This window comes from Hippopotamus amphibius, chromosome 11 (genome assembly GCF_030028045.1).
Source record: "Hippopotamus amphibius kiboko isolate mHipAmp2 chromosome 11, mHipAmp2.hap2, whole genome shotgun sequence".
NCBI classification, from domain to species: Eukaryota; Metazoa; Chordata; class Mammalia; order Artiodactyla; family Hippopotamidae; genus Hippopotamus; species Hippopotamus amphibius.
Window position 1 is genome coordinate 79,389,163 of NC_080196.1, and position 19,455 is coordinate 79,408,617.

Below are 19,455 nucleotides of genomic sequence, written 5' to 3' on the forward strand. Positions count from 1 at the left end.
AGTAATACATTATGATAGTTATGAAAGTACTCGCAAATTAAATAATTACTTCCTAATTGCCAGATTCATTGATAGACTTTTCATTCCGTGTCTAACTCGACCTCTCTTTGGCAGCTAACCTTGTTCAACTTTTCCTGTTTCTTGAAATCCTGATCTCCCTTTATTTCCACGTTGTTTTGATTTCCTTTGTATCTTGCTATCTTTCTGACTCTTTAGCACTGTTTTCCTTTGCTACCTGTCTGTGCTTTAACGTCTTTGTAGCCCAGGAAACTGGTCTGTGCTGCCTCACCTTCCAACATGCATGTCCCAAAGTGATTTCATTCACTCTCAAACTTTCCTCTAGCTTCTACGTGATAACTCCCAGCTAAACTTTCTCCAGCCCTGACAGCTTCCTGAACTCCAGACTCACAAATTCAGCTGCTTTCACTTCTCTGTCTTCCTCACCTAAGGACTTCTAAACAACCTAGCACCTTTAAGGTATGGTAGAAAGATACCTTTACTTCTCTCCATCTTTATTGCTTCTAGCCTAGCCTGAACTATGATCATCTCTTATCTGGATTATTGTAATATCCCCCTAAATAGTATTCAGATAGTGATGGCTTGCCTATGGGACACATGCAACTGGATATTCTATAGGCACATCAGATTCAGGCTGTCTAGAACTAAGTTATCTTCTCCATCTCAACTTTTTTTTTCTCCCATATTACCTATCTCAATCAGACTGACATGCACCCAATTTTTCAAACCATAACTTGGTCATCATTTCTACTCTTCTCTTTCCTGACAACCAAGTCATTCACTCTCCAAGTCTAGGCAGTTCTATATATTTTAAACATGTTTTTTCCTTTCAAAAATTCTTAGCATCAGCATCCCTCTTCTCTCCCACTATGGTGAGAAATCCTTGAGGACAGGAGTTGTGTTTTTCAACTTTGTATGCCCAGTCTTTAATAAAGTGCCTGATATGTAGTTAGTGCTCACAAGTGTTGGAATTAAAAATTAAGTACAACAAAAGGCAAAAATATATGCAAAATATTAATTGCAAATGTGTAAAATGTATTTACATTGATAGATACTTGAAGGATATCTTCAAGTGATATAAAAAATTGTTGTGTTTTGTTTTTTGGGTTTTTTTTTTTAGATTTTTTTTTTTGATGTGGACCATTTTTCAAGCCTTTATTGAATTAGTTACAGTATTGCTTCTGTTCCATGTTTTGGCTTTTTGGCCTCGAGGCACATGGGATCCCAGCTCCCCGAACAGGGATTGAACCCACACCCCCTGCATTGGAAGGTGAGTTCCCAATCACTGGACCACTGGGGAAGTCCCCTGAATTGGTTGTTCAGTGTAAGGTTAAGTGAGTAATAAACATTCTAAATTTTAAAAAAGCAGCAAATATACAATTCACAGGCAAAGAGGAATCTAGACCCAGTAGTTTAAAATGGCTTAAAATAGACTAACATAGTTTAAAAAGTCTAAATAGTCAAATAGTTTAAAATAATCTAACAAACATAGAAATTGGATGGCTTTTTCATCTCCACATGAAAGAAACATCCAGGGACCACTGTGTATATACATCGATCTCATTTAGCTGATATGCTCTGGGTAGATGATTTCACACACTTCATACAAAGTTTAAAAATGCTTAGGTTAAAAAAACATATCACAGATGAGGTGGTAGATTCCGTGGTAGGTGGCATAATCGCTCCCCAAAGATGCCCACGTGTGAAGCCATGGAAAATAACTATGTTACCTTACATGGCAAAAGGGACTTTGCCGAGGTGATTGAGTTAATGATTTTGAGATGGGAGATTATCCTGGATTATCCAGATGAGCCCAGTGTAATTACAGGGGTCTTTGCAAGTGAAAGAGGGAGGCAGGAAAGTCAGAGAAGAAGACATGACCACAGAAGCAGAGATCAGAGTGATGTGATTGCCGGCTTTGAAGATGAAGGAGGAGCCAGGCGTCAAGGAATACAGGTAGCCTCTAGAAGCTGAAAAATTGGCAAGCAAATGGGTTCTCCCTTAGAGCCTCCAGAAGGGACACAGCCCTGCTCATATTATGATTTTAGCTCAGTGAGACCTCTTTCAGACTTTTGATCCCCAGAACTGAAAGATAATAAATTTGTGTTTTAAGCCACCAGATTTGTGGTTACTTGTTATAGCAGCAATAGGAAACTAGTACAGATGCTGTAGGATTTCATTTCATCACAAGCCTGACTAAATGAAATTGTGTTTTCTAAGAGTAACTTCTGCAATGCCTTTTGAATCTGCTGCCTTATTTCAGTTCATGTTGGTACCACCATGTTTTGAGGCTTAATAAAAATAATAATAGGATTTTTGGAGGCATTATATAATGTCCCTTTCCAAGCATTGTTCTACATCTTTTATATTAACCCATTTAATCCTCTCAAGACCCCTACATGAGAGGGATTGCTATTATCTCCATATTACAAAGGAGGAAACCATGGCAGAGAGGTTAAATAAGTCACGCAAAGTTGCCTAATCTGTAAAACAAAGGGTTTGAACACAGCTGCCTGGCTGCAAAGTTGCACTTGTTCTTCCTGGAACTAACTTCATGGCCTTTGAATGGCGTGGCTGTCAATAAAGGTGTCCTCCTCACCAATATATTATTTATATGGACTCTGTTATTAACTATTATGGTAGACATAATTTTGGCTCCCATGATCTCTACCCCCTAGTGTCACACCCTTGAATATGTCCTATTTCATGGCAAAGGAGACTTTGTAGATGTCCGCAAGGTTACTAATTGGTGATCTTAAAATAGGTAGACTATACTGGATTAATCTGGGTGGACCCAATGTAATTACATGAGCCCTTAAAAGAAGAGCTTTACGGTATGTTTACATTACCATAATAAAGTAAAATAAAAAAAATAAAGTTTTCTACTGGCTGAGGGCACAAGAGGAAGTCAGAGAGATGTGGCAGAGAGAGTCGGAGGGATTCAAAGTATGATCAAAGATTCAACATGACATTTGTTAGCTAGCACATGAAAGGACCTCAGTTGTACAGCTGCAAGGAACTGAATTCTGCCATCTGCCTGAATTCATTCGGAAGCAAAATCTTCCCCAGAGCCTGCAGATGAGAGCCCAGCCAAACTGATATCCTTATTTCAGCCTTGGAAGGCCTTGAGCACACCACTCAGCTGAGCCAGGCTGTGCCCACACTTCTGACCTTTTAAACTTCTCTACTAAAAGACTCTGAACTGAGCTGGCTGCTGAAATAACTACTATGACGCTGTGAATTCTATTTCTTCTTCTTTCCCTCTCTCCATGGCTTCCCTCTCTCCTGCCTGTGATCCATCCATCCATCCATCCATCCATTCACCCATCCACCACTCACCTATCCATCCATCCATCCATCCATCCATCCACACATAAATGGTGTTTGTTAGGCACTAAGTTAGGCATAGGAGATACAGAGCTAAATTACTCAGAGATTAGTAAAAATGGGAAAAAGCGAAGAGAAATCTCTACCAATATGCTTGCACAGAAATGATACCAAAACTCCAGAGATACAGCACTTCAAACGGAGAAAACTTTCTTCTCTATCCTCCCTTTCCTAAACCCCAGGTTGGAATTCTTCTTCCTATAAACCTCCATATTCTTTGTTCAAGGGTCTTCATGCTGCTTCTTACTTCTTCTTGTATTCTATTTATCTAACCACCCAGTGTCCCACTAGACTACAAACTCTCTAAGAATAGCAGCTGTTTCACAAATCTTTGAATTCCCCTTTCCTCTCAGCTTCAGTCCCTGTACACAGCAGATCCTCACTTTTTGTTACTTGAATTGATCACTCGGGAAAAGCTCCTTTACCATAAATCCTATTACACGCTTTACTTTTTTTTTTTTTTAATTTTATTTATTTATTTATTATTTTTTGGGGGGTACACCAAGTTCAATCATCTGTTTTTATACACATATCCCCATATTCCCTCCCTTCCTTGACGCCCCCCCCTCGATTCCCCCCCACCCTCCCCGCCCCAGTCCTCTAAGGCATCTTCCATCCTCGAGTTGGACTCCCTTTGTTATACAACTTCCCACTGACTATCTATTTTACAGTTGGTAGTATATATATGTCTGTGCTACTCTCTCACTTCGTCTCAGTTTCCCCTTCACCACCCGCCCCCTCCCAAACCTTGAGTTCTCCAGTCCATTCTCTGTATCTGCGTCCTTGTTCTTGTCACTGAGTTCATCAGTACCATTTTTAGATTCCGTATATGTGAGTTAGCATACAATATTTGTCTTTCTGACTTACTTCACTCTGTATGACAGACTGTAGTTCTATCCACCTCATTACATATAGCTCCATCTCATCCCTTTTTATAGCTGAGTAATATTCCATTGTATATATATGCCACATCTTCTTTATCCATTCATTTGTTGATGGGCATTTAGGTTGCTTCCATGTCCTGGCTATTGTAAATAGTGCTGCAATAAACATGATAGTACAAGTTTCTTTTGGGATTATGGTTTTCTTTGGGTATATGCCCAGAAGTGGGATTACTGGATCATATGGTAGTTCTATTTGTAGTTTTTTAAGGAACCTCCAAATTGTTTTCCATAGTGGCTGTACCAACTTACATTCCCACCAACAGTGCAGGAGAGTTCCCTTTTCTCCACACCCTCTCCAACATTTGTTGTTTCCAGATTTTGTGATGATGGCCATTCTGATCGGTGTGAGGTGATACCGCATTGTCGCTTTGACTTGCATTTCTCTGATGATTAGTGATGTTGAGCATCTTTTCATGTGTTTGTTGGCCATCTGTATATCTTCTTTGGAGTACACGCTTTACTTTTTAATAGGATCTTCAAGTTCCAACACAGGATTTATCTCTTTCAGGTAACGGGCACCCACAATAATAATTCTTTAAAAATTGACATTCCTCAAAGTATTCTAAGGTTGTAACCCAAAAGGCTTTTCTAATGAGATGTTACAGGGAAGAAGGAAAGTCATCAATTTAAAGTTAAGGAAAAAGCTACCTAACTAAAAAAATTTTTGTATTGAAATACAGTTGATTTACAATGTTGTGTTAGTTTCAGGTGTACAGTAAAAAAGTAATTCAGTTATATATATATATTCTTTTTTTATATTCTCTTCTATTATAGGTTATTACAAGATATTGAATATAGTTCCCTGTGCTATACAGTAGGTCCTTGTTGGTTACCTATTTTATATACAGTAGTGTGTATATTTTAATCCCAAACTCCTAATTTATCCCTCTCTCCCTCTCCCTTTTGGTAACCGTAAGTTTGTTTTCTATCTCTGAGTCTATTTCTGTTTTGTAAATAAGTTCATTTGTATCCTTTTTTCAGATTTCACATATAAGTGATATCATATATATTTGTCTGGCTTATTTCACTTAATTTGATAATCTCTAGGTCCACCCATGTTGCTTCAAATGGTATTATTTCATTCTTTTTTAAGGCTGAGTAGTATTCCATTGTGTATATGTACCACATCTTCTTTATCCATTCATCTGTTGATGGACACCTAGGTTGCTTCCATGTCTTGGCTGTTGTAAATAGCACTGCAATGAACACTAGGGTGCATCTATCTTTTCGAATTATGTTTTTCTCCAGGTATATGCCCAGGAGTGGGATTGCTGGATCATCTGGGGAAAAAGCTACCTAGTTTGAAGGACATCATAATTTAAACTAGTTAGTGCCCTTTGTCTCTTTTGAGGACATGCTAGAACATAACGACTTTTCTCCAGAGGAGGATAAACACAAACAATTCCCTCCTTAGTGTGTTCAGTTTAGGAGTTCACAGCCCCTTAGAGTCCACTCTTGTACACCCTACCTGTCTACAGCTGCAGGCTAAGAGCACCTGAATTAGGCAGATGGGTGTGCCCTGTCTTCCCACAACTGAATTCTCCTCCACCCCTACCCCCTCTTCCACCACACTAAATGGTCTTCTCAAGGTAGGATTATTTCTCAAATCAGTCACCTGTGCAAGCTCATCACTTCGGCTTCTAGGCAGCCCCGGCACTATAAGTGAACTTCCCAAGATGCTCCAGGCCTGGAAACCCCCTTCCTCTGAGGGTCTGCCTTAGGGAGCCCTGCCTTGTAAGCTTTTCTAGAAAGGCCTTTTCTGAAAGGCAAGCTTTCCAACTGGCCCACCATCAATGGCATCTTTTTGGCGTGTGCGGCTGAATCGATCTCTTTTCAGGCCTCAAAGCTGGCCAAAGAACACTTGGTTTCACAGAACAGTGTGAGAAAACATAGCTTTTGAAGTTTGGAGAGTAAACAAATGTGGCCAGACAGCATGTCTCTGATAATACCAGTTCCCTTAAAAGAGAAGACTACAAAGTACATGCTGGTTATTATTCTACGAGATTACTGCCTCTTACCTAAACTGGCGATTCTATTTACAACTCAGAAGGGTGTGCTAAGTCTCTCACAGACACCCATCCATCCCTACATTGACTGTGTTCATGAGCTGCAGGAAGGTGTGCGACCCACTCCTCTCAGTGAACACTGCTCCCACATAACCCACAGTGAATACTCCGGGGCCTTTCTAGAAAGCTCTCGCCCTGTGGTCAAAGGCAGGAGAAGGTGAGGGATGTAGGAGTGCTTCAGGTAACATGCAAACCGTGTCTGTTGGTGGGGGCGGGGGGGCCCGTCTGATTGGCACCAGCCGTGCAGCGGGCTGTAGCAGATTTTACTAGGCATCGCGAACTTCTGAATCCATTGGCACCCAGGGCAGCTCTCAGAGGTGCCACGACACTGCAATTTACAAATCAATGTGAGTAGGAGAAAATTGGGGGCAGCCCTCTTTCATAAATGAGAATCACAGATGAGGGTTATTGTCCTAGAGAGAGCTACAGCCCAAAGCTCAGTGTGTGAATGGAACTGTTGGACTGGGTACTGCCTGGCCGGCTCGTGGCAAGTCAGGTACAAGACGCTGAGTGGAAGCCGAGCAGCCTCCTACAGGGACCAGCGCCGGGGCGGGAGGGAAGATCCAGCGGAACACTGCGCGTTATGGGTCCAGAACGAGGCCCCGCGCATGACAAGTACGCATGAAAGGTGGGTGAGAATCTGGGCAAAATCCCAGGCTGGTTCTTGTGTTTCTCGTCAAAAGTTGGTTGTGCTTCTTGAACGCTAGAGACTTTATAGAAGTTACTCTTCACAATAACTCTGCAAGGTGTTTGTGTTAAGGAAGAACTGGAAGGTAACAGTGGTTTATTTGATGCCACATCGCGATTAGGCGGAGGAACAGGCATTCCCACGGCATCCCTCACTCTCACCTGGCCACACAGGACAGGTACCGCCTGGTTCTGACACCTCTAAGCGCTGGGACATCACAACAGGATGTTATCTTCTTGGGGCAACGCCCAAATCTAGTGGAACTCAATATATTAAAATAGACGAGAAACAACTAGAACCGTGCAGTCTAATAGAACTTTCTGCAGTGATGGGCATGTTTTACATCTATGTTGTCCAATATGGGAAACACCAGCCACATATGACTACTGAGCACTAGAAATATGGTTACGGTGACCAAGGGGCTGAATTTGTCCTTTTATTTAACTTTAATTAATGTAAATTTAAATGGCCACATGTGGCTGGTGGCTACCATATTGCACAGCACAGAACCAGACTATTTGATCTGAAAGGAACCCTGGGGGCCACCTGCCCTCATTTCCCCAAATAGGGAAATTTCCTTTGCTCTGTCCCTGACATGTTCAGCCAGGCTCTCGTTACACATTTTTTTTAATAATAATAAGGAGCTCTTCATCTTACTTGGGATCTGATGCCTTTGCTGGGAAAAATCTTGCTAATCTAACAGTTGCTTCCTCAGGTGTATGAGCTGGGGATGCAGCTGGTGTGATAAACTCATTCACTATTCCCTGGGGTTATCTCCTGATTTGCTGTCTCTCTGATCTTCTCATGCCTGTGAACTTGTAGGTCTCCCAGGGCGGCCCCAGCCACATCTCAGTTCCCTGGGGGCACAGTGTGGTGCTGCCACCCATGGAAGCCAGGTGACCCCTTCCTGCTGGCCTGCTGCTGGGCTGAGCACATGATGCTGCATGAATGCAAGGATGCTTTTCCCCCACGGTGCTCACCATCTGCCCAGATTTCTTCTCTGGGGCCTGGGTAGCCCTACACCTCCAGGGCCGGAAGCCTGGTTGTTGAGCTCACCCTGGTTGTTGTCTGATGCCTCCCATGTCCTTCTGGGGCATCTGGCCCTGCTCTTTCTCATCCTCACACTATTGCTGGTCCTTAGAGATGCCAGAGAGTTAAACTGCTTGGACGTGGCCTCCAGACTAGACCGTATCCTCCATATTTGGGAAACTTGAGTATTTTAGAAAAAAATATTCCATATCCTCTTGTTAACTAGAGACTCAATCCTGTCCTCCATGTACTTATTCTCACTAGCTGGGTGGTCATTACTCCATCTGTTCTGTTCCTTTCCCCACACTGGTCTTTCCCTTTCCCACTTTTATCTAGTCACCTCTTCCAGAGTTCAGTGTGGGTCGCACAGGTGCTAAATAAATCTTGGTTGAATGAAAGATGTTGAGAATGGCTGTCCTTGTAAATGATTTAACAGAATTTTTCATTATATACTCATGATCTAGATAATGCAAAGAGACTACCTATTATGACAGTTGGGTGAAATCACTGCTGGCTGACTCTAAGAAATACAGTGTTCAAAAACATCAAGGAGATGAAATTGGCATGGTTTAATTTTAGCGAATTCTTTCATTTCTTAGTTACTTACATGTCCTGTAAAGTGAATAATTAACATTTCCTTCTTATGCATGGGCCTATTTTATAAACTATTGAACCAAGAGAAAGTGGAGGCTGTGGAAACATTAAGACTGTATCCCTTACTTTAAACGAACTTCATCTAGGCTTAAACAAAGGGGGATTAAATAAGGGCTTGCTAGAACACAGAATTCTCTGTAATGAGATATATGCACATGAAGAAAAATCCAAAATGAGCTGAGAAGCAGGATACTAAAGACTCCGTGACTTCCAAGTTCATAACAGTTGGCACCTTTATCCTGATGGATTTCAAAAGCCTGACCATTCTGTATTGCTACCTATTATAGGAATTTAGTTTAAAATCTGCCAGCATTCCCTAACCGCACTATTTATTGGATACTTTCCCCGCCCCCTCCCCAAGCTGATGTACGAGTCCTCTGTACTGGGTATTATATGGCTTGTTTAATTCAGTTATATTAGTAATTAAGGAGCATTCTAAAGGTTGACCTTTAGGGAGGCATATCTTTTCCTTTGGACCTGTGATAATTTAACAAATAGTAAGGTTTGTGAACTTCCCAAATATTTAGTTAATTTGATATGTGTACAGCTCTTGCACCCAGCAGAATTCTGGCTCAAAACATGCCTTGGAGAGAACTATCTGGTCTCCCCAAAGGACAAAAATATAAAGTCACACTGACTTATAGAGAAAGTGGGTTTGGGGATTCCTAGTTTCCTTCCTCATCATTTCAGTGAAGTTAATTCTTTCAGAAGAAAACATCCCCAAGTTAATACAAGCAAAGGATATTAAATGTGTAGACAGTCCTAATTGGGACATAACCTTATAGTGTCTTTAACAATAACCACCATCAGGTTGGGAGTCTCAAGGGATAAACAATATTGCTTCTCATTGAAAAAAAAAAAAAAGCACAACAGCCTTGAGTGGTGGTTCTTTCATAGGCTGAGATATATTTTTCCAGTTATATGAAATAATATTGTTCTACTCCAATTTACATTATACACGTGACTTTGCAAATGAATCTCATACGTTACTAACATGGCCACTTTCCAAACTAGACTTAGCTTTATACCTAATCATAGAGGTGGAATCTGTTTTTTAATCAGAGTTAATCACTTAAAAAATTGTCATTAAAATAAATTCTCACTGAGAAACAATTCGAAAGGAAAAGATCACAGGGAATATTTACCAGGCAGAGGCAGCACGGTATGGTGGAAAGTGAACAGGTTGTGGAATCAGGCGGATCAAGGTTTAAATCTCTTCTGTCACCAGAAGTATAATCTTGGGCAAATTAATTACCCCCTTTTTGTATAAAATGAGGGTATGAACAGCTACCCTAGTAACGTTCAGAACCGGGGACACTACATGTTAGCATAGGCCTATTGAACTTTCTCAATAAACCATAGCCCTTCTTTTTCCTCCCTTTTTCTCCTTCTTCTCCTTCATCATTGGTTTATTACCAGCACCCTCATTCGTTATCCCAGGGAAGTGCACCCAGCGCATGAAGAAGGTGGGGAGTATTCAGTATGGTGTATGGACACAGTGCCGGCCTGGGACTGAAAGGCCTGCCTGTTCTTAGAAAAATCAGTCCCTCGCTCTGGGTCACAGCTGAGGAAAAGGGACGAAGGTGACATGAGAACTTGTCTGTTCAAGTCAAGAAGTGCTTTTATACTGTAGCCAATCAGGACCGCTTGATGCCCATGATCAGTTGTCGATTTCAGGAAAGACAGGGCAGCTGGACTGCAGCCTATGGTTAACTAACATTTTTTGGACTTTATCAGGGTTTTCTGATTAATCAAGAGTTGGTTTATCAAGAGTGGACACAGACTCCCTTCCTCTTCCCTATTCTGGTCCCTCCCATCCCTGTGTCTCCCCCCTCCCCCACTATTAAACTCTTCCTTAGCTTAGATCTGCTTAAGGAATGGGCAACAGATTTCAAACTGCTTTGGAAGCCCCCCACTTCAGGGAAACTTGGATGCAGGACAGTGGTTGGGAGGGAAGGGGATTTTGACTTGAATTCTCCTAGTCTTGCTTCAGTGTGAGTACTACAGTCATCTCTTGGTATCCAGGGATGCTCAAGTCCTTTATTTAAAATGGTGCAGTATTTGCATATAACCTATGCACATCTTCGTGTACTTTAAATCATCTATAGGTTACTTATAATCCCTAATATGATGTAAATGCTCTATAAATAGTTGTAAATACAATGGAAATGTTATGGAAATGGTTGCTTGCACACAGCAAATTCAAGCTTCCTTTTTGGAACTTTGTGAAATTTATTTTTTTCCTAATATTTTCCATTTGTGGAACACATGGATACAGAGTGGGGACTGCTCTATGTTTAATATATTCTGCTTTATATGAACAAAGAATTCCATGGTTAAAAATGTCAAAAGCACTGAGCTAACTGTCCTTTGAAGTTCTCTCCCATACTTGTGTTGACTGTGCGTGTTCAGTCCACAAAGAAGAAAGCCTTAACAAGATGTAATTTCTAGAAACCTGAGCAATAGACTAAACCACAACCCCCAGTGCCTAGAGTGGAAAAAGCAGGGAGCAGGGCGCTGGCAGAATTTCTTGAGTAGACAGAACACCAAGATCAATGATGGTCTCTTGCTCCATGATTGAGGACCGCTAACAAGTGGGGAGAGAGGAAGTGAGGAAGACTCCCCACCCTCTCTACAGCCCAGGAGGCACCAGACCGTTGGTTCATCTCTCCAGGCCTCAGTTTCCTCATCTGTAAACATGGTTTGGGGACAGTTTCCCATTCCAAATTATACCATAAATAAACCCAATTCTCCTTTGCTCAGTAAGGTACGGGGGAAGGGAAGGTGTATAGTTAATGTCATATGTCTGATTTCTAAGGGTCGTTTCAGTGAGGTCGGTGAAGGCTGGTATTACGGCCTTGCCTAGCTGGGTGCAGTCTTCCAGGGAGCTCTGTGACATCACCCTGGGAGATCTGGGGGTGCTGATGATGGGTGCCAGAGGAGACGGAGCGAAGCCAGGCCAGACGGTGCACGCGCTCTGCAGACAAGGACAGTCTGGAGGAAGAATGCGGAAGAAGTTTCAAATTTCCTATCACGGAATAGCTACAGGAACTGGATTTACCCATGGAATCTAAGAAATAACAGTTGGCTTTGGGATTTTTTTAAAAAAAGGCAACGTGAAAGTCAAAACATGTGTTTTTTAAGAAGCATGAAAGCTCGTATGAGACATTTCTGATTGATTGTTCAGTTCATGAGATCAGCTCACGTGAAATAACATGTTTCTTTTTCTGGGCTGTGATTGTGTAAGTCAAACAGGGCAAAGCGACCCACACGACCGTTGTGGCCTGTGGATCGCATTTTTCATAAGCGTCACCGCACAGCCCTCATAGACAGTTCTTGTTTCTGGTGGATTTGTTTCACCTCCTTTGTGAAAGCCTTAGAGAGAAGGCAGCAAGCAGGAAAATCAGCTATTTATAAGCGCTTTTGACTAAAAGTGCCTGCTCAGCATGCCATGAAATACTTCCAAGAGGTGGGAGAGCAGGAAACAATCTCAAATCAACGAGAAGCCTGGAGGAGTGTGATGGGGGAAGATTTTACAGGGGAATCATTTTCAGAAAGCTCAGGTTCATTTGCAAACAAATGACAGTTACTTGCACTGACACCCCCTGAGTTACCGAAAAACCAGCTGAACTTCTACTAGTTAGGAGAGAAGAGGGGAAAAAAAAAGAAAGATGAACTATCCAAGGATTACAAGTAGTTGGGATCCTTTAAGGCAGGGGTCCCCAAGCCTCGGGATCTAATGCCTGATGATCTGAGGTGGAACTGATGTAACAATAATAGAAATAAAGTGCACAATAAATGTAATGTGCTTGAATCATCCCGAAAGCAACCCCCACCTGCCGCCCCCCCCACCCCCCTTCCCGCCCTGGTCCATGGAAGAACTGTCTTCCATGAAACTGGACCCTGATGGCAAAAAAGTTGGGGACCACTACTTTAAGGGACTTTAATGGGGCATCTCTGTGTACATATTTACTGCTGGGGCCACCAGTCAGACTAATGCCTGTAGTACAACCTGGGCCAGCAAGTGCCCTGTGATGGAGCTGGCTTCTGAGAATGAAGAGGAGTGATCAGGGACTTTGGACACGAGCAAAAAAAGAGTGATGGACAAGGACCTATTGCCATCTGCCAGCAATGGCGGAAGAATTCCCACCCACTGAAGCCACCTTGATAGAAACACTCATCAGAGAACCAAGAAAGGAGGTGAGTGGATAGAATCCCCTTGTAGACAAGCCCCAAAGCTGTTGCTCTTAATTACTTGCCCTGTGGACTTACCAAAGCTACCTGGAATAAGGCAGCAGGGTCTTGACGGACTTAAGATCTGAAAACAAAAGCAGGTTTTGTCTAAACACACACGAAAGCTTGAGGAAGCCAGAAGAATTGTGTTCCATCAGCAAATATTGACCCACAGAAGCTGAGCAATCAAAAGATTGACCTTTTGTGATCTTTTCATCTGCAGACAAAAGCTTTATGTGTTTAGTTGGCACAGGGGCAAGGAAGTCTTAAATCTATATTGTGATGGAGACTTGTCATCTGACATTGGGGACTGCTTTTTTTCCCCATGGAATCAGATATGTTCATGGTAACCTTGGTTTAATGAAAGTTCAATCAAGCAAAATGTAAAAGAAAAAGTGGTACATGAAACACATGAAGAAGCAGTGGAGCATGTTAACATCTCAGGATTTGTAAACTCAAAACATTTCACATTATATTTTTTATTTCTTTCCCAAATTTGAAATGAAATATTTTTCTAAGACCTTAACAAACACAAGAGTCATATCATTATGCCCATTTTGTAGATATAGAGACGGAAGCACTAAGTAGAGGGAGCCCAGAGTCATGTGGGGAGGTCAGTGGTGATGGTGAAGCCAATGTTTTCATCTGTTAGACTCTACTGCCCCCTTCAGTAAATACAACGCTGAATCTAGTCGGACAGTTCCCTAGCATGGGGTTCAAGTGTGGTCCTTAGATTGAGCTCGGTACTGGACTCATCCCAGATCTACAGAATCAGAATCTCTTGGATTGATGCCAAAATCCTCATTTTATAGACACCCTCAAGGTGATTCTTGTGCACACAAAGTTAAGGAACCATTGCCCTAAATATTCAATGACAGGGCAAATGGCCACGCACATATATGACTCTACACATGCAGACAAATGTGGTATCACTGTGCTCATTTTTACCCATATAGATGCCACTATATAATGCTTCATACAGCATTTTCAACTTTAGAGCTAGATCTTTCTATCTGCTCACTTTTGAATTTTAAAAGCAATGACCAAGAGATCAACCTGTAGTCCCTGATGTCTCCTACACGTTCTTTCTTTCACATTTTCTAGACTTACCCTGATTTAATATATTTGGTCCCATTATCCCAATATATTCTCTCCTATGTATCACATATTACACACACACACACACACACACACACACTGTTCTGGAAAATACGGTTATAGCTATGTTAACAAATTTTATCCTAGGAAAGTGAGGTGAGAGGTGAGAGAAGCTGGCTGCCAAGACAGTGGAAGATGCCAGAAAGAAGCACGTCATCCTCACAATCCAGTCCCAGGGCTCTGAGTGTAATGCCTAGAAATCACACATCCAAATTTGGAGCAGTTCTGCTCCCTTTGTCCTCCATTGGTACAGGGTTTCCTCATAATAAAACCATTGGGATGCAAGAGGGATGGACAGGGATAATAGGAGAAACATACCCATTTCTTTTATTTAGAAGTTAAAAATCCCACCCTGCTATTTAACCACAGAACTACAAATTGCAGGTAATTATTTAGTTAACAGCTGTCTTTATCGCTTGTGAACCCTTTAAGCCACAACCATGCTTTAAATCTAACTTTCAGATCAGTTCTTTTTGCCTCCTTTTGCCTTGCCCCACTACCTTCAACGGATGGAGTGAGAAAGGATAAGCTAGAATTTGTAAAGTGCCTTGGGTTTTCACAGATGTGAAAGACACGATGGGAAAAGAACAGGGCTGTGTTTGGGCAGTGAGCGGACTAGTCTTAGCCTGCTACTGATAAGATGACTGATCTTTGGCCGTCAAGGTATTTTCTTAGGGTTTATTTTTCCCACTTTTAGAGGGAGTAGGTTGGACTAAATAATCTCAAACAAGTCTTCCATAAGGGGATTATTAGGTGAGAAATAGGTAGGTAGAAAGATGTTACGTCCACCTTGCAGGGAGGAGTTTGTGAATGAGAAGGTATACAAGATGGACTTCCAATGAGGAGGTTCAAGAATGCTAAAACCATCATTTTCTGAGAACAGAAAATAAAAAATAATTAATTACACACCTTAAAAGTTTTAGAGACCTGGAGAGTAAAATCAGGAGGAGTTAGACAATCCTACAAGTATGAAATTAATAATGATTTAAAAAAACCGAAAGGAACAGAAGTCATTTCCTTTCATTGTTGTTGGATGTCACTTTGTATGAAAGGGATTTATCCTCACACCAGGGAAGCAGGACACCCCTAACTGGTTTATACTAGTGGTCTGGGATTTGAAGTAATCACTGTAAAAGCAAGGTAAGGAGTTTTTTAGTGGGATCTATGAAAAGTCTGTTCCCCCACTTTGCAGTCATTCTTCTTTCATGGACTTTGTGAAATGGTATGTTTGAAATAGATCTTATGTCATGAATCAGAGATCAAAGAAAGCATAAGCATAAATGCGTATTTTAGAAGTACAGGTACAGGAATGCCTATGCAGATGTAACATGTATATACGGACCTAGACACATGCATACAACATACAATAACCCTACACTCTACACAACTCTGCTTCCTAGACAGTTCTGTGACAGCGCAAGCCTCAATTTTGTACAAAGTTTCAAATTCTGGGAGAACAATGGACAGAGAAGAGTGTGGATGTACATGAAAGAAAAGGTATACTTATCTAGAAAACCCATTTTGTGAATGTAATTAGAAGTCTATTTTAGCAATGGAAACAAGGAAGGGAATATTGCTAAACTTTAACAAATGGAAAAAAAAACACGTTTTTTTACAGGATAATTGTTCGTATTCTTAAACTTAAAAGATCAGAGAATCAGAATAGATCTTTCCTTGGTCACATGAATGTTCTCCCCAAAATAAAAGTGTTAAAAGATAGAAGTAAGAAATTGGTCAGGGCAAATGAAGGAGTGAGCTAATGGGCGTCTCCTTACACTCTGTTCCCTCCTTTACTTTTGCTAATTGTTTAACAGTGATTAGCTCTTTATCTTTACCTTTTAGCTGCAAACAGGACTGCACTGAAGGAGAATAATCATTCACCGAAAAAAATTAAAGCACCCCCTTATCGTGGTTTCAGTCTAAGAATTTATTAAAACACTTATGCATTTACGAAAATACAGTAAAACGATTTTCCCCTGTGTCCTAATGTGTTCCAAGTGGCAGTTACTAGGGACACAGCCTGCTGGTGGGGGATGAGGTGAGATGGTTTTGAGAAGCAGATAAATGAACCCTGGATGTGAAGTCCCACATGCATGTTATTTTTATCCAACAGGAAAAATTACAGGTTCAAAATTTCAAATGAGTAACATAAATCACAGTAAGGTCATATAACTTCTTATGGATTTCAGTAATAGTAACCTGATTTGACCTGAAAAAGCCAAGTTTTTTCTTTCTTTTTTTCTCTATAAGCTCAAATGACAGAAAAAAATCTGACTCTTCAGAGGTACTATAGTTTGAATCATATGAAGTTCCTGATTTTAGCTGTTTAGAACAATAAAGTTGGAATTTCTCCATGATTCAACCCCACACCAATGAGCACAGTAATCTACCAAGACAGGTTGTTGCTTTTGAACCTAAAAACAAAATGGTAAAAAACCTAGCCTAATCACCAAGTCAAAGTCAGCTGGCAATATTGCATATATATTTTAGTCACCCCTATAAAACCTCAAGCAAAAAACCAATGTGTTCTACCATTTACAAACCACTGTTTGTGGCAGGTCGTGTAAAGCCATGATCTTAAATGGACCAGAGATTATGGATGACTCTTTCCTTACCGAATGGTAAATGTTTACCTGGGTTCCTGTATTTAATTTTCAACCGAGCAAACTGCCCTCTAAGGAGAATGGAGAAAGAGGACATAAAGTCCACTGGCCACTAAGAGAGATCCAAGGCTAGTTTTTCTTTTTTACTCTGTGCTAATAAATGCTATACCTTCCATTAGTAGATTGGACTCTGGGATCTGAAAGTCTGTGCCATGAAACCTTTGATTGTGGCTAATTAAGCACTTTTGTGTTGCTGAAATTGTCTTTGGCATAATGAAATTGCAGACCAAGAATAATAAAGTTTAACAACTTTCAGAAAGGATTTCCTGTTTCTGTTGGATCTTTCTTTTACTATCACTGACTCCTTCTGGACCCCTGCTTTCTCAAAATATTTTGCCAGTTGTCTCCCCCACTGCCCTCCAATACTGGGGTATGAGTAACAGTGAGAATTATAGAGAATCAGAGAGAGAATTAGCAGAATCACCAATTCTACATTCAAAGTTAGGATCAGGCAGAAGTTACCTTGTTTTTCTATCATAAAAGAGAGACATCTCTACTAAGATCAGGGAAAAATAGGGAGAAGATTGTACAAGCCAAATAGGAAATATATTCAAGAATCTTGAGACTTTTTGCTGGATTATTAAAGCAATTTAAATTGAAAATAAAGAAAATCGTCAATGTGGTTATTTTGTTTTTTAAAGGCAGCAAGCAGACATCACAGTAACCAAAGTCATTAGTAGAACTGCTCAGCACTGTCACACATTTCACAGAAAGTAGTTTTTAAAAACTGATTTAACATAATTTAAACTGTTCTAAAATAAGAGGAAGGAAAAACCTCAGCTGGGGAAAGAAAACCCCACTGGGCAAAGACTGATATAATCTTGCACAAAATTTTGAAAAATAGTTGTACCTGCATTGAAAAAATAACCCTGGGTTTATTCCTGTTATGAATGATTCTTCAGTGATCTTTTGTGGAGTCTTATTTAACCAACAGGAAAAAAAAAGCCACAAGAAAATCCACAAAACCCCCAACCATCCAGAAATTTTACTTTTGCAAAGGAGCAGTAAGCATTTAGGATTCTTGTCACGGAAAACAACGGATCACACTTCAACCACTGGACATGCAACATCCACTCATGGCACCCAGCACCTTAGATCATCTGTCAATTAAAGATTTTATGAAGCCTCTCGGAGACACAGATGTGTAGATATCTGATGTCTCTACCTGTTTTCTTACCATCTGTACACACGATTTTAGCCCTTTCAGTTGTACTGGCCATTATTTAGAGAAGAAATAAAATAAAAACTACCCCCCTCCCCAAATAAAAAAAACCCCACCTAAACCAACAATACACTATCACCAAATACAAAGTAATAAAAGAGTTGTACCCAAACCTGGTCAGTCCTTCCATTTCTCGAAACTTGCACACAAACTGAAGAAACCCACTCAGCTTTAAAAAGGTCGATCATTTTGCTCTCCTAAAATTTCATCTCTGAGGGTGCCTGCTTTCTCATCTGTCTTGTGTGTGCTCTCTCTCCCTCCCTCTCTCTCTGTGTCTCTCTCTCTACTTTTACCGGAGAGTGTTTTGTTTCCTTTTTCCTGTTTCTGCTGCTGGGTGAATGCAAAATACACCATTTGAAGGGATTTTTTTTTTTTAGGCTAACAGTTGGAAATCGAAAATCTTGCTCTTCTGAATAGCTTATTATGTCAGTCACTCAACACACAACGTTTACATAAAGAGGCATAGACAGAACCAAGAATCCTGCTTTCTTAAAGCAAAACCAAATCAACAACCAAAACTCCCTTTACTCCTTTGACCCCCTTCCTATTTTCTTTACTTAACGATTAGCACTTACCCTGAGATGGGCCATAAACGCTCTATTCCAAATGTACAAAAGCCAACCACATCTCAACTGAGAGTTAAACAGTTTTAATGTCTTCAAATCCATGTCCCTGCTCCAACTCCTGATACAGACAGTCACTGGCAGCCGTACAATAGTTCTAAACAGCAGACATCTGATTCCTGACATTTAAAAATAACAATATTGGGGGAAAAAAGGGAGTCTTTTTTAAATTAACCACAAACAGCTTGTGAGGGAGCACATCTCACCAATTGACTGTATTAACTGGAACTTGCAATGATTTCAAGCTACAGTATTTTACTTCTAAATCAGGGTCAGACAGAGAACAAATACCTACAGACCTCTCATTTTCTGTATAATCGTGACAATGGCCTAAGGTAAATGATTTCTAAGTGAAAATTCTACAAAGAGAGAATTACAACTATTTTAGTATTTAGAATTCTATTATTGGTGAATATTAACCTATGCTCAGTCTTGAATCAAATTAGGGACATTTCAGCCGCTCCGTTGCTCATTTGAGGTGGGCTGCATTTCACGGACATGCCCTCTTTACTGTGTGCACCCAGAGGAGGGCAAAGGAATGCACACATTTGCTACAGAATAAACAAATATTAAAATGAAAAAAATGCATTTATTTCTCTTTCTGAAGCACATTATAGACTCAGACAGGTCCGCAGTCAAGTCTTAGCTCCCCCAATGACTACCCACGAGTTCTCGGACAAATGATTTAATCTTTTGTGCCTCAGTTTTGGCATCCATAAAATTGGAGTAAATAGCAATACTAATTTTACAAAGGTGTTTCGGGTACTAAA

General features: G+C 40.7%; 1 protein-coding gene across 14 annotated transcripts in view; it reads right to left on the bottom strand.

Annotated features, from left to right (window-relative positions):
- Positions 1–19,455, bottom strand: part of DLGAP1 (DLG associated protein 1) — a 312,230-nt gene that overhangs the window by 287,341 nt on the left and 5,434 nt on the right. For 5 of the 14 annotated variants that reach the window (XM_057699905.1, XM_057699897.1, XM_057699898.1 and 2 more), the window contains exon 1: positions 18,638–18,730. The exons of 2 other annotated variants lie outside the window; for them this stretch is intronic. In XM_057699905.1, the coding sequence (XP_057555888.1) occupies positions 18,638–18,730 (93 nt within the window). Of the gene's footprint in view, positions 1–18,169; positions 18,251–18,637; positions 18,731–19,455 lie in introns of those variants that run through there. 7 more of the 14 variants (XM_057699900.1, XM_057699902.1, XM_057699896.1 and 4 more) reach the window with 2 other exon arrangements.